This window comes from Crocodylus porosus, unplaced genomic scaffold (genome assembly GCF_001723895.1).
Source record: "Crocodylus porosus isolate Cpor-Errol unplaced genomic scaffold, CroPor_comp1, whole genome shotgun sequence".
NCBI classification, from domain to species: Eukaryota; Metazoa; Chordata; order Crocodylia; family Crocodylidae; genus Crocodylus; species Crocodylus porosus.
The window spans coordinates 16456562-16472713 of record NW_017728921.1 but is presented as its reverse complement, the minus strand read 5'-3'; the positions used below and the strand labels follow the sequence as shown (position 1 = coordinate 16472713).

The window sequence follows — 16152 nt, the reverse complement described above, 5'->3', positions numbered from 1 at the left end:
AGGGACAGAAAATTCGATCGTTTTGAAAGTAATCAATGACGCCTATTACAATTCTCTGTGCCTCCGTTTCATCAGATCTAAAATGGAGTTATGATACTTACACGCTACTGTGAAGCAGTTTGAGATTGACAGATTAAAAGCTTTACATATCAGCTAAGTATTTTCATCAATAGCGAACAAAAAGAAAAGCAATCAATTAACAATAAAATAAACAGTAAGCTAACATTTTGACAATTATTTCAAGGTACTTAGGAATGAGAAAGTTCAGGCTCTACTAGAAACTCTCTGGGTGTCAGAGTATTACATTTCTTTTTAACTCAGATTAACTGAATAGTAATTATACTTAACCATTATAACATCAAAACATTTTTAATATTATAGAAATCATTTCATACTAAAAGTAACTCTCCAATTTCCTTTTCCCCCTATATTACCTTAATTCTTTCAGTCCTATTTAACTCAGGAGGGAGAGTTTCTTGCTGTACAGTACAATTTGTCTTATTAAAATATAAATCCTAACCGTACAACAGCCAGATTTACTAAAATAGCAATAGAGGTTTCTAAAATCCTTTTGAAAATTATTCTCTTTTTTTAACATAACTATTTCCTAAATAAGAGTAAATATATGTATGATACTATAATAAAGGCCTGCAGTTTTCGTTTAACAGCCTTACTTTTAATACCACCTTAAGTAGTGACCACACAAGCATAATTGTGCATATTTGTTATCAAATGTTAAGAGCAAGATTTTGCAAGTTGACAAGGTTCCTAGCTCCTACTGAAGTTAATGAGAGTTGAGGACATTCAGCACCTTTCAGGTGGCAATTAACAAGATCAGGGCTTTGAAAAAAGAATAGTACTAAAAGAAGCCTATAATTCTGCCACTTAGGGCTTTTAAATGAGAAGCGTGGAGGCAAGCAGCTTTCAAAATTTTGCAAGAATTTCTACAAAAAGACAAAATATCACCTATAATAGAACAAAGTGAAGTAACCTTCATTTTACTTTGTTTTTTTCCTAAAAAGAAAGAAAACACTTATTTTATCGTCAAACTCCCAATTTTAACTAACTTAACTACTCTTCATAATTTTACAAAAATAAAAGATGAATAGGGGCCTGAGCTATTATAGCAACTAACAGAATTACCTGACTATACTTTGTTCCTCAAACTCAGAGGATTTTTCTTACTATTTCTGAGGAAAACAGCAGGAATACGTAGCTCCAAATTACAAACTGGACCCAGTCAACTAAACTTCTGCTAAACTAAAACCTTGCACTGTTGCTTCTACAGAGTACCAGCCAATGGTACTGCTCCTTCAGCTAACTTATTGCTAGTCCTTATTACTATTACATTTATTTCTGCAGAGCTGGTTCTCAAAATTAGATGCCATGACTGATTCCAGAAGAGATGTTCAGCACATTTCTGAGATCTTTCAGTGAAAACTATGTGAAAGGGAGCAACCCACACAGAAATTTAACCCAAGAGCAGTCCTGCAAGTGGGTGGCAATTCAGACAGCATCTGTATCATGTCTAACAGCCCTGTAACACACAGCAGCTACTTGCTAGTGCAGGTGAGTAAGTTACCTGGATGAGGTTGGTTGTTAGCCGAATAAGGCTTGGTGTTACAGAAGATTCCTTTAGGATGTTGCTTTCGGATGACAATGAACGATCAATCCCTGTGAGCAGTTGTGTTACTGTAGCAACCCACTCTTCTTTAGCAGAGGCTACTGTCATGTTAATCATCTGCTGAATTGCTTCATTCAAGGCAACTTCTGAGCATTCAAAACATTGCTTATAATCCTTCAGTTTGAGCAAGGAATCCTAAGTAAAGTTAACATGAAAAAAAAAACATAGAAGAAAATGTGCTTAATGTGTTATATGGACTAAAGGAAATGGGAAACAGAGTGGGCAGCTAGCCTATTTACTGAAATGCCGAGAGGAAGTTTCTCAATGTGACATTAAAAAGGGGCAAAACAAGTGGATCATGGAGGACTTGTGCTTCACAGCAACGAGTGGGTCTTATATAAGCAACATTGAACACTAAGCAATTATATGAACCTACTTTGCAAGGAACAGTCTGCAATAAGACTTTTGCCATATGCTGCAGCAGTTATTGCCCTGCCTCTTAAATAGAGCAAGCCAGTAAAAATATATTACACCAGTGATTCATATACCAATTTGCTATCGAAGTTTCAGATGCAGAAAATACATGGAAGTTAACAGACAAATACTCAAGGGCAACAAAAATGGGAAGTACCAGAAGCCAGCCTCTACAACTGATTCAGCACATATATTTTCAGATTTATATTTAAGGCTACTTACATATTCTGTTACTGGTCAGCCAGATTAAATGAAGAGCTACATCCCCAGCTGACAGAAACTAACACAGCTTTACCGAGTTTAACAGATCTTGGTGAATTTATATTACCTGAAGATGTGGTAAATGTTCTGCTTTGTAAAGTGAAAGAAATACTAACTCTCCAAATCTCTTCATCTTGCCCTTGGAAATAAAGCAGAGTTCTCAAGCCCACACAAAAGAACATTGTTAAAGAAACATAACAAACCTGCAGCAGGAGCAACTGTGCCGGTCTCTCCGGTATGGATATAACAAATTCCAGATGTTTAGCTCTGCCATATCCATTAAAGCACAAGGTTGGGCGAAGCAGATGCACCACTGCCTTGTAATCTCCTGCTTCATACAGTCGCTGGATTTCTTCTAAAGACTGGCATCTCTCCAGAGACTTCAGATTCTTGTCAATCTGCAAGTCACAGATGGTGCAATGCAACCTATAGTCACCTTCATGTTCCTCTGACTACTGGCATTACTTATGAACATAGCTAACTAGCTGTAGGATACATAAAATCTACAGCAATGTAAAAAAGACAGAAACAAGAAAGAAAGCAGACAAGATTCCAGACCAATATCACGTCCCCATTTTTTTAAATCAATATTTCAAATTTTTGTACTAGAGCAGGGGTGCTCAACCTCCAGACTGTGGGCCAAATGAGGCCCATGGACGCCTTGGTATCTGGCTCACAGTGCTCCCCACATGTCAGGAAATTTGACAGCAGGGGAGCAATAGCAATACTGCCATGCTTCCATGCTGCCAAAATCCCAAGCTCCACAGGGTTGGTTGGAGTCAGGCCACAACCCCACCCTCCCCCTGGCATAGCCAGACAGGTGCTGGGACACACTCCCTTCCTTTTGTCTGATCGGGTTCAGGCCAGGCCAAGCCCCCTCCCCCTGGTGCAGCTGGTTCACCACTGCCTCACATTCCCTTTTCCACCCCACCCCACAGGGGTATGCCATGCCCCCTTCCTACCATGGGGTTGGGCCACACCCCCTCCCCTGTGCAGCTGGATTGGGGACTATACCCTCTTCCCCCCACCCACCCAAGTCAGGGCTGGGCCACATCCTCTTCAACGGGTAGGGTCAGACCATGCTCCCTCTTCTCTCAGGGCTGGATCATGCTCCTTCCCCCCATGCAGGGCCAGGTTGGGACCAGGTCAAACCCCCTTCCCCTGTGCACCTAAATCAAGGCTGGGCTGCCCCAGTCTGGGTGCAAGACTGGGTCCACCAGTTGGACTGAGCACAGCCCATATGGCCTAGTAGCTGAAAAGGTTTGAGCACACACTACTGTATTAGAGCTACGAATCTCACACTTCTCAAACTTTGAGAAAGCACAGTCAAAAGGTGGTCTTTAGCCTAACAACAGCATTACATGGGAAGCCCTCCCACAGAGAGGAGTGGGAATAGAATTTAAGATATCCAATGTCAAGAATTCATTTAAACGACAGTGAAATTTAGTGCAAAGTATCCCTTCAAAACAAAGCTCTAGTCTAAGAACAGTAACTTTACATGCAGCAATTCTGGTAGTAATATTTCCCTATGCATCTACTTGGTAAAAGTAAGCCACGCAGGGACCAAAAATAAATCCAGACAGCATCTTACTGGAAAAGGGGAGGATAACCTTCAGAGTACTAATTATGAAAACAATATTTGTTGGGTTTCCCCATTTTTGGGGAATGTGGTTTGAGATTTAAATATGCTGTAACTATGAGAACATGTTATTTTCTCATCAGGCCCAACTCTTCTGCATGGTTTCTGAACACTCATTACATGCAAAGCACATTCTCTTATAAAATAAACCTCTTATAAAATAAATGGTTAGCTGTACTGGAAACAAATACATCCAAGCAGCAGAGAAACTTCTTATTTCTCCCCCCTCCAAACTTCAGAGCCTCTTTAATGAGTTCCATAGGGAAGCAGTGCTTATTATCCTAGGTACAGCACCATATTAATGTGGGCATATTGCCTCTGATTACAGAGCCAGTACCTGCAAGCCTGCATTGTACTGTGCAGACTTCTGCACATGACCTAATGCAATAGTTCTCAACCTTTTTGGACTTGAAAGACCTCTCACTGGACTGAAGGCACACCTCTATAACTTTTGTGAATTAAGTGGCACCCAATTTCAAAAACTAAATTATAGATTACAGTGCTTGTTTCCTTGAAGAAGGGCCTGGCAGTGGGAATAGGGGATTGTTCAGGCAGGGATACATGCCTGAGCCTTCACTCATCTTCCTAGTTTAGCTGATACCCAGCACCCAGGCTGAGAATCACTGACTTAGCACTTTCACTACTAGCTTGGGGTATCTATGCATAGCACTGCATTATGCTGTGCAAATGTGTGCACACTTCTTTACAGAGGGAAATGAATTATGAATCAAATCAAGTATACAAACAAAATCTCTAGTTTCATGCAACATTTTGTTCTTCCTTAGAAAAACCTCAAAAATACTTTAAGTTGCCTAGAATTCTCATTTTGGATAAACTTAAGAGACAGAAAAACCCCACAAATAAACTGACCCCTACCTCTTCTAAAGAAACTACAGAATCAACATGGAGATTAGGTAAACGGATTATGATGCTGCATTCATTGCCAGCTTTGGCTTGGACAGCAGTGGAGCTTTGTAGCATTTCAGTACAGATGTCATAATTCTCCAAAGCCTGCTCCATGTCACCCTGCGGAAACAGTAAAGATGAAATCATGCATTGCTCCCTGCAATAAGACTTTTCCAAAACGTTTAAGTAATTTTTAAAGCCACTAATTCCATGTATAGGCTGCTAGTGTAATTGAGACTATCATTATGCTTCAAATAAAATTCAAAATATCAACACGAAGAATAATCACCAATAAAGAAGGGTCTATTTAACTTGTAGTGAGACAAAGCAATTTTCGCAGCTTGGTTGCGGTACAAAGAGCCAATTTTGCAGGCATTTCCCAGTGGCCCCATTCCCTGCCACTGATTGGCAGAGAGATACGTACCATATAATTTAATAGCTTATTCCATGGAAAGTAAATTATATTGTGTAATTTATCATATTATTATAATGCTAAATATTAAATATAAATCTAAATTTAAATATATTATAAATATTTATGAATTGTAAATTATATCATCATCATTTATTATATGTAGTGTTCTACAAAAAGTTTAGAAATACACATTAATGCTAATGATAATAGAAACATTTTCACTTCACTGAATAGTGCCTTCACTTAGTCTACATCGGTAGCAGAAACTCAAACACGTGATCTGTGGCTGCAGCAATTGTCACATTATCTTTGTATTGCAGTAAGCATTAGGACATTCTAAAAAACAGTGTACAGTATGAATAATATGCTGTGGGGGGTTAGGTTAACTTTGTGGGAAAAAAATCACAGCCAATGCAATATTTCCTGGCAATAATGGACAATGCCATTTGTCATGGTTTCCACAAAAACTGTGAAACCGTTATTTATTGGTGGGGGTCTACTTAATTAACTCATGATTGCATTTTAGCTTTTTAATTTTGATGAGGATCACTGGTAAACTAGATGGATAGGTGTTCAAATTGCCTATCAGGAAAAGTGATTTATGTAAAATTAACCCTCCTTTTTTCTCAAAAAATTAAGAATAGCAGATTAAATACTAGAGGCATGTCTTTCACATGTGCCAACTAAAACAGAAGTGCAAGTAACATTATTGTATATGCCAAGCTATTTAAGACAAATTGTGCACAGTACACTTCATTTATCTTAAGCAAATTAGAGCTGTCCTAAAGAGAAAGGATCAGGAGAACAAAGGAGGCTGTGAAGGAAGAAGATATAATTCACTAAAACTATAGCGAGCCAGCACTAGCTGTGCAGAAGTCTGTTCAGGAAAGGCTATCAAATCTATTTTTGACTGGACAACTTGGAATTGATTCCGATTCAAACTGTGTATTTATGTTTCACACTATTCTTCTACTTCTGTTTGTCTTTTGAAACTAAAGTACCTAGATTTATTGCGGAAAAGGAAATTATAAATATGTTATAACCATAAAAATTAATTATTCCAACGGAATAGGGCAGAGAGCACCAGTGAAGCTTTTTTTGTTACTGAGATTGAACACTAATACTTGATTTTAAACTATCTTAAAATTGAAAGGCTGCTGTTTTATGTTCAAATATAAAGAAAACTGCAAGACCTTTTAAGAGAGATTTTGTTTTAAGTGAAAATAAAATTACATTTTTCAGGAGGCATTTATCTCAATTCTGTAAGATAATTAAACAGTTTATAAGTAAGAAGGAGGTTTTATCCCTGCTGAATTCTCTTTGGTGAATTTTCTTTATATAGCTTTTCATAGAGGGCTCATAAAAAGAGATTCTGAGATGTGAAAGGGTAATAAATTAGTCACCAACTATACATAAAATCCACTGACATACTACTTTATCAATGTAAGATTAGAATTTGATACTTTAGGACTAGGGCTGTGCAAAGCAGCTAGTATTTGCTTCAGATTTGGATCCAGCCGATTTGAAGGACAGCTATTCAATTTGGTGATTTGAATCACTGCCCTGAATCAACTGGGCCAAATCTGATTCAGAGATTTGGCCGCCACCAAATCAGCCGAATCTCTGAATCAAACAGGCCTCACTGGAGGCTTTGAATTGATTCTGACCTTTTTATTGGTCTCCTTATTTGATTTGGCTGCCAACTCTCCTCCAAATCAAATCAGCACCTGAAGCTTTGCACATTCCCTACTTAACATTAAACATCTAAATTTGATACTTTACACAATTAATGTTAAATGATTTGTATTGTCTTTTAAAAAGTGATGCCTAAAAAAAATGGTAAAATATGGGATCAAACAAACAGCTTCTCTACTTGAGAAACTGCTCTAGGATAATCTACTTGGGAATTTATATCAGAAACTAATTGTTGTCAAAAGGATTGTGCTCCATTGAAAAAATAAAAAAGAAATACATCACAACACGGAGAACCTTGCTCCACTTAATTTGTAGATGCATCCAGGGAGCCAGACTGCCTGTGCTGTGGGGATCATGGTGGTAGGGGAGAGGCTCTGCACATATGCCACGGGAAGGGGGCAGAAGGGGGTCAGGCTGCCTCTGCTACAGGGAGAGTGATGGGTAGCCCATGTGGTTCATGTGAGCAGGAGAGGGTGGAGCTGAGCTGCACACACTATGGAAGTGGGTAGACTGCCCACTCACCCACACAGAAAGTGGCCCCCTGGGTCTGTGGCCTGCACATCATGCAGCATCCACGGCATGTGGCCCCTGGTTGCCTAGAAGTTAGACAGCTCTGACTTTGCTTAAAGGATGTTAAAAAGGTATAATAAAGATGTGGTACTTATCAAATTCAAACTGCAAACAAACCTGAAGTGCTAGGAAGCGTGCTTTCAGCCAATACACTCGAGCCACAAACTCCACCCATCCTTCCTCAAACAGATCTCGCTGGGAGGATGCAAATGATAGTTGCAGCAGGTCTCCCAGGAAATGAGTTCCTGGGAAATCAGGACCAAATTTTCCATTCACAGAGGTAGCAGGACAATTCCGAGGGGAAACTGCAAATAAATTTTAGCTTAATGTTGCATTTTCCTTATGCAAAAGGTTCCACATACAGCAGGACCCAAACAAGAATACCAACTTATGAGCAGATGTCCTCATCTTTTTGTCCTCATCTTTTATTATGACTTGCATTTAGAGAAATAATACCCCAGAAATCTAATACATTCCTTGCAAAACGTCTTATTAGTTTAATTCAAATTGTAAGAAGAGCATAGCTGAGAAATATCAAGCTATTACCAGTAGTGCTTTTCCTTTTGGTCAAGAGCCATTGGTCAAGTTGCAGTTCCATACAAGAAAGGCTCATCAACATCATATCCTATAGGGAAAGGATGAATAAAATTGGGGGGAAAAAAAGAAATGCATGAGTAAAATGAAATGAAATCAGCAATGCACTTGAAAGACAACTTTCTAACATGTCTTCTTTGTGATTTCTATTTCCAAGATACTACTATTATGGCTTTTTTCCTTCAAAAGGGAAGGGGAAAAAAAGGTTGCATTCTTCCTATAACACTTAGTAGGGCAAAAAAAAGGATCAGGGGAAAATATGCCATTTACAACTAGAGAGAGGTACAAAAACTCTCTGTTCATAAAAAAAGAAAAGACTGAGCAGAAAAGAAGATAATAAGGGAGCAGTTTGGTCCTATCATGGAAAAGGGCACCATCCTCATTCACTAACTGCTCCCTTATTATCCCTCAGTAACTTGTTTCATCACTGATCCCTTTGCTAGAACCTCTGAAAAAAATATCATAAGGCCAAGATGAATAGCAGAGAAGTTGTAGAAATCAAGGAGACTGAACACACATGCTCTAGTTTTGCCAGGTCATTAATACTGTTCAATAAAAGATGGAAGCATATTTAAAAAAAATAACTGGATACGAGTTGCTAATGAAAACAGTGGATATTCTAGTACAACTCACAGGGTGGTGGTTATATGGAATAAAGAATAAAGATTTTTTTTTTCATTTTTATGTGGTGGTTATAATTAGACCCCATGGGAAGAAAGTGAAAAGTCTTGGTATAGTTCAAATGATTCTGGAGCATTTGTTACCAAGAAGTTTCTTTGCATGTGCTGGTGTAGGTGTTTTCATATACATTGCAGCTATATAGCCACATTACTTACTATAGTTTAGCCTGCTATATGTGCAAATTAGACCTCGATAGCAACCAACTATAAAATTAGACCTCAAAAATGTGTACTAACTTTATAGCAGGTTGGAACTTTTTATGGAGTGTAGCTGGTCTTCAATTAATTGCACAATATCTGCAACATGTAAAAGGGGGCCTTAGTGAGAAAAGGAAATATATTTTCCTTTTACTGTGGTGTATAAATTTTCAACTATGAACTCCATAATTTGCCAAGTCACTGCATGTTTTATATATTCTATTTAGAAGAGGGATTTTTATACAACCCGTGTGCCTGAGATGAAGTGCATCTCTGGTATGGAATCTAAACTAGTGCTTCCCAACCGGTGTGCCATCGGCCATGTCCAGGTAGGTATACTGTGGAATCTTGGGGGGGTATGGCTCCCAGGGGGGTGGGGGGATGGCTACAGGCAGTGATGCCACCGCTGCCCTGTGCTATCATCACATCCCGACCAGCCCCATGCCAATCCCCTCCCCCCCAGCATTCAACTACTCGCCACCCCCTCCCTCCTCCCCTGCATTCAGCTGGTGTGTCGTGGGGCAGAAAAGGCCAGGTAAGTGTGCCACAGGGCAGAGAAGGTTCAGAAACCACTGATCTAAACCACTAGAATGTTGAGTCATGCTCAGTTCTGTTGCACAGATCTAAAAATCAAGCAAAGCTCTTATTACAAATTCCACACTCGCCCACAGCAAAACATGAGGCTTTTTTGCACCACAAGTGGAACATCACCCAATATGCTCAGTAATACAATGACCAAAATCACCATCAGATGCAGTGCACCCAAGTTTGTTAACAACTGAAATGAAGACTAGAATCCACGAATATCCCAGGGATAGGAAAAGTTAAGAAAAACATGAATAAAGTTGCTGCACTGAGGGTAGATGGCTTGGAGGCATATAAAGCAATATACTGGTAGTGATGAGGTAAAATAACAAACAAACAAACAAACAAACAAACAAACAAACAATCTCATTACCTTGATGTGCTGGTTGCTACAGTCTCTCAATAATGGGTTGGGCAGATTACTACTGTGCTTTCTCCAGCTGTTGTAGATACTAAGGACAACTTCAGCCAATCCAAGTGGCCACTTGACCAGGAACTTCTGGCTGATTACTTTGAGGTATCTCATCATCAGTTCAAGTATACCACCATTGTTCAGGTTATCTAGAAGGAACTCATGAACATCCTGTTTCTCTAGATAGCAGAAGAGCACAAAGTTCACAAAATCAGTTTGCTGAATTCAACCATTTTCAAGTCACCATCTCTCTTAGTCTCAGAGATAATACTTTATGACATCCAGCACACGTCCTGCAAAAGAGATACATTCCTACTCCTTAACGGATGTAGTTCTGAACAAATGCAGAATTAAGTAACTGTGTGCTAAATTGAGAAAATACACAGAGATCAGATAAACAATAATCAAGCAACCCACTGAAAACACAAAAATAGTTTCAGTTATTAATACAGTGAAGTTCAGCCAAATGATCTATTAAAATAAACCCTTTGAAATGTGTTCTTTTGTTCACAGAAAAATAAAAACAATCATAGAGAAGTGTGGGAGGAGAAGCATAGAGAAATAATTAGAAGAATGATTATGAAGTCCCTACCAGATTCCATGAATGTTGTAGAATCAAATGACATCCTATGTGGCCCAACATGCTGGAAGTTCTCTTCTTTGATCTCTGACTGCACTTCATAGCTACCGAAAGGATCATCTTCTTCCTCTGGATCCACTTTCCTCAGCCTAAGTAAGAAGTTGGGTGGGGGTGAGGTGGAAGAAAACAGGACCAAAAATATATATATTTGTGAAATTCCTAAAAAGGAATTTTAGTAACAAATGGCAGTAAAACATGACAAGTTATGTATAGCTTAACAGAAGAAATACAGCAATAAAAGTTTACATCATTTTCATTTCTTAAACATGCAAAAAGAATTCATGGTTTGCTTCTGCTTTTTTCTAGAAAACATCTAGAAAAATTATATCTGAAAGCAATTAATTTCTATGAACACTAAAATGTTGTCCCTGAAATGGTTTTCATCATTATCAGCTTTACAATTTTTTTTTCTTTTTATTAACATATTGATTCTGGAAGACAAGCTATTTGGATCTATGCTTCCATTTGCCTAAAAGGATGCTAGCCTAGGACCCAATTTAAAGATAATTAGACCAAGATGCACATCTCCAAGGCAAGTCTTGCACCTTATATGTTCACACACTTTTGAGACAGAGCCAATGCAAGAGATAATTGGCAATGTTGAGTTCCAAGATGAGGCCCAAGAACCTCACCTTTTAAGTTTGGAAGAGGAAAGACTAGCCTTGCAGAATCCTGAAGCTTGACAACCTTGTAAAAAGGTCAAATCAGCAACATCCAGCCTTCTCAAATGAAAGGAAGCTCACTAGGTAGAAGCATTGGGCCAGCAGAACATCATTTTCTGGTTCCTTGATTTAGAGTTCCAGAACACTTCTTCTTCCCATGACCTTGTGCATGATTTTGGAAAAACATCTAGTTTATGACAAGCAATGGAGATTTTAATTGCTGCAGGAAGGTCCTGCTTCATACAGGTCTCACCAAGGAGTTGGCAAACAAGCAGGTGCTTCATGGTCTGCACTTCATTGAACTTGCATATATTTGTGTTATCAGAGTAGTCCCATTTGATCATGCTTGTTTTTGATCTTCCAGTTCGAGCATACAGGCAGTTCAGGCATTGCTATGTTGACCAGTCTGTCACAGCCCCTCTGGGAAATTCCTCCTGGGGTTCCAGGTCCATTTCAGGGCACCTGACTGCACAGAATCTTTCCTTCAATAACCTCAGTCACAGCCATCGTGATTAAGGGTACAACACTGGTCACAAAACTCTTTCGTGCTTTAAGTCATTTAGCTACTTATGTGACCACAGAGTGGATGCCTTGGATCTTCCATCTGCTGTGATCTTTCTTTTTGGCTCACTACCTTTCTTCTGATATCAGATGCTGCAATGCCAGCCAGTAAGTAAAGCTATCATTTGGTGTTGGATTTAGATGTCCTGTTAATTCATGACATCTGTCATTTAGAACTGGGTCTAGTTTCTTGACATGAACTGATTGTTCCCATACTGGACACACATACTCTGCAATGGAATAATACAAGGCAATAGCAGCGGTTCAGAATGTAGCTGGGTTTGCTCCCCAATTTCTGGGTTTGCTCCCCAGTCTGAGGTGACCACCTTTCAACGTATGTTGTTGGGGGTGCTGACTTTCCAGAACACTACAAGAACCAAAATTTCCAATTCCATTGTAATCTTAAATGGTATATTCTTCTCTGTTTTGGTCTTCTGGCAATACTAGCTGGTTGCCCCAAAGATATCCATCGTATTAGCCTTTTTATAATTAGATAGAGAAAGCATAGCTGCATGTACAAAAGCATCCCTGAGCATCCATAAAATCCAGTTAGGGAAAGCTCCACAAGTAAAATCTAGCTTCTCTAAACATTGCTTGATTAAACTATTCATTAGCATGTTTTATATTCACAAGTCCTGAGAAATTTGGAGTTTGCAATCTGTAATTTCTGGTAAGGAAGAGTTGTTAAACTTTTATTTATTAGGATTGTTCTGGTAAAGTCTGTATGTAACAAGGATGGGACAAAAGTGAGATGAACAGAAATATAGAAAAATCAGTTTTATACACAGTTCTGAAGTTGTGCTCCAGATATGAGACATCAGTTTGATTTTACAAGTAAGGTACTCTAATATGAAAAATAATTCATCCCTATGAATTCTAAGACAGTTCAAATACAGCTGTCTGTATGGTTTGATTTCTTAAATAAAGAATTTGATAAAAATCAATCAAATCTGCATATTGAATGGTGAATAATTTAGCTAGTTTAATGCCAAATTAATTCCTCCACTAACTTGTTGATTTATTGCTTTTACTTTAATTTTATTTTGACTTGGTAGTTCTATTGGCCTTTTTTAGTTTAGGATTTAAAAAAAAATGAATGCTTTTAATAACATCTACAAAAGAATACTGAAGTCCCATTTCTTTCAATAAGCAACACAGCTCCAGATCCATGAAGAGGCTGGTAGATGCCAGCTGGTCAACCTGAAGTCCAATCAACCTCTAGCTCTTATGTAATGCAATGCCAGTGATGATTTACTGTACCTGGAAGGAAGGAACTTCACCAATAGTTCTTGAAAGTCAACTTTCTCCTCCTTTTTGCACTTGGTGTTTCGTACTCTAGCAGATCGCCTTTTAGCTGTTTCGCCACTATCTTCTGTGATTCTCTTTCGCTTCACCCCTTTTTTAGATTTATCACCTGCAGATGTGTCACCTAAAAAACAACATCAAAAAGCTTCAAAAGTGGAATTGCCAAATGGTTCAAAATAAGTAACATGGGATATTATTGGAGCAATACTTGGCAGATGTTTTAAATTTTTTTAATTCTCTGGTAACATCCAAAGACAATTCTGTTCCTACTGAATGCAAGTAGCACCATCTGTATTAATTTCAATGGGAATTAGAATACTGGAAGAGTTTCCATAAAATAATAGAAAATTTCATGTATTGTTTTCTTATATTAATTCACAGTAGTAACTTAATTCAAGACAGAAAAAAAGGACAACTGGAAATTTCTCTTCAGGACAAAATGTGATGCAGAATATCGGCCTGAACAACGTGATCTACTTGAAACATTTTTCTCTTCATTCTTATATAATTTCTGTAGTCCTGAAGGAAAGCAGAGAAGCCTCCCCTCTATCAATACCTGCAAGAACCTGTGACAGTCAACCAAATACTGGTAACATCATGAGCTATAACTACTAAGATAAAAAAATATACCATATAGTTAACTACACAGCATATCCCCTAGAACCCTGCATGAGAGTATCATCCAACAAACATTAACATCAGCCAACTTGACCCTCTCAAGTTCCTATACTCATATGCTGAATCTAAGAATTGGGGAAACAGGCAACTAACCTCAACTTATCTTTTTTAAAAGTAACAATACCTTGCCTCTCTCTCAGACTCTTCCATCTGAGGACTAGAAGGTACATAACTAATCTTAACAAATTAAGCCTGCCAATATCCCTGAGCCGCAGACATGAGCCTCATTTTACATATGAAGAAAATGTGTTATGAGTCACTAGGAGACAGGAATAAAAGGGATTTGATAGTAGAGTGATGGTTACTACAATCATGATGGATAAATGGTACTCATATCTGCTGACTATAGTGTCTCAATTATTAACCAGGGCTATGTGGATAACTTTCCATTTTCTAGAGTAGCTATTTCTATTGAAATTATAGCCTTATACCACTGAACTTTCCCCTTGTTTTGCCTTGTATTATAAATACATTGGAAATATTTTGAATCAGCAGGAAACCATTTAGAAAACAGACATTTCCAAAACAACAGTTCAGTGTCCTTAATGCAGGGGTGGGCAAAATGCACCCCACAGACCAGATGTGGCCCGCCAGGCCATTCTATCTGGCCCACAGGGCCCATAAAAATGTAGAAAATGATTATTTATCTGCCCCTGGCTTCCTGTCATGTGGCTCTTAATGGCTTGCCAAAAACTCAGTAAGTGGCTCTCTGCCTGAAATAATTGCCCGCCCTTGCCTTAATGTCTAAAGGCAACAATCATATTTGAAAACTTAGACTAAAGTACCTTGCTCACCTACAGGAGCTACTGATTCCAATAAATTCTGACTGTGACTGGGAAAATGGGGTGTCACTGGAATGTAAGTTAATACTGGATCTGTCATTGTAACCACTGGATTAGTGCTGACAGGATTGGCCTGGATAACACTGACAGGAGTAGAAGTAGGAGAAATAACCAAGTGCTGGATTGGGTCTTGATATTCTGAGAGGTCAATTCTCTTCCCCAGGCTGGGTCGAGGAGGTTCACAGGTTGTCAAGTGGTGATACATGGCAAGTAAACTTTCTCCTAGACACTTCCATCTGCACGTGAAAACACAAAAGTATCACAACCTCATTAGTACTTAATTTAGCCATTAATGTATCAGCTCTTGGGATATCACCTTCTAGATTAGTTATAAACCTTTCCACTGCAGCCTGTAGTAATTATGTTAAAAGTATTCTGCTCAAGGGGATTAGAATGACTAAGTCTACCAAAGGGAATATACCAGCCTGAGAGGAACAGATTCTTCCCAGAGTCAAAATCTATTCTGCATCTGGGGAAGCTGAAGAATACTGTTTTCAGTATCCTGTCACACAGACCACTGGGAGTATCAGTTCTGGAATAAATCATCAGGGAGCTCATCTCTGAACCAACTAGCTGGATCAACATTGTCATAACAAGCACAGTCATTGTGGGAACAGGGGAATGGGACTTTGATATGCCTCAGAGATGGCATTAATGAAATTCAAAGACATCAAATGCTAGGGAAATCACTGTACTTGAAATACATAAAAATTAACCTCACTTGAACCACTTTTAGCTCCTCTATTATACTCAATCATGAAAGACAAGACTTTGTTACTCTTATTCACAATCAGCATGTTCTGCCAGGGGCCTACTTAAAGAGCAAACTCTTATTTGATGCAAATAAGGGTAGAAGAATTAGCTAAGTAAGATCACCAAAGTCCTTAATAAAAAAAGAGTTTAAAACACAAGAAAGAATCTAACAATTTTTTTAGACTATGCGACTGCAGACTAAACTCTGTTGTAGACTAGTAAGTCTTACAAGTTTTCATCATCCAACTGGTAAAAATACTAAAATTAAAAATGAAGAGTTAATTCACATGCAAATCAACTAAAGCAGGAAAATTCCAAAACTGACTGCCAATATATACTTGCTCCAATTCAACAGTCCAGCAGGTTAAAGCGGATGCATGTCAGTTTAAATCTAGAAAAAAGTAGTGCCAGGTAGGGGTGTGAGAAGCATGCAGTATTTGATACAGATTCGGCCTGATTCAGAAGACAGTGATTCAATTCACCGATTCAGATCACTGTCCTGACTCAATTCAGCCAAATCTGAATCTGAAGATTTGATTCTGATTCGGAGAGATTTAACCATAGACACAGCTTCATAAGTTTTTTTTCTATGTACCTCGAGGTACCCGGTAGCTTGTGAACACTGAGATGATGGGATGGATGGAGCATCCTATGAGAG

At 38.6% G+C, this 16152-nt stretch overlaps 1 protein-coding gene across 8 annotated transcripts in view; it reads right to left on the bottom strand.

Annotated features, from left to right (window-relative positions):
- The window catches only part of CABIN1 (calcineurin binding protein 1), a 202353-nt gene that overhangs the window by 172442 nt on the left and 13759 nt on the right, over positions 1-16152 (bottom strand). For 5 of the 8 annotated variants that reach the window (XM_019539123.1, XM_019539126.1, XM_019539124.1 and 2 more), the window contains exons 9-17: positions 14685-14977; positions 13177-13345; positions 10646-10782; positions 10015-10232; positions 8131-8209; positions 7702-7889; positions 4875-5024; positions 2563-2757; positions 1583-1819 (exon numbers count right to left, since the gene is read on the bottom strand). In XM_019539123.1, the coding sequence (XP_019394668.1) occupies positions 1583-1819; positions 2563-2757; positions 4875-5024; positions 7702-7889; positions 8131-8209; positions 10015-10232; positions 10646-10782; positions 13177-13345; positions 14685-14977 (1666 nt within the window). The remainder of the gene's footprint in view (positions 1-1582; positions 1820-2562; positions 2758-4874; positions 5025-7701; positions 7890-8130; positions 8210-10014; positions 10233-10645; positions 10783-13176; positions 13346-14684; positions 14978-16152) is intronic. The other 3 variants (XM_019539125.1, XM_019539128.1, XM_019539131.1) reach the window with 1 other exon arrangement.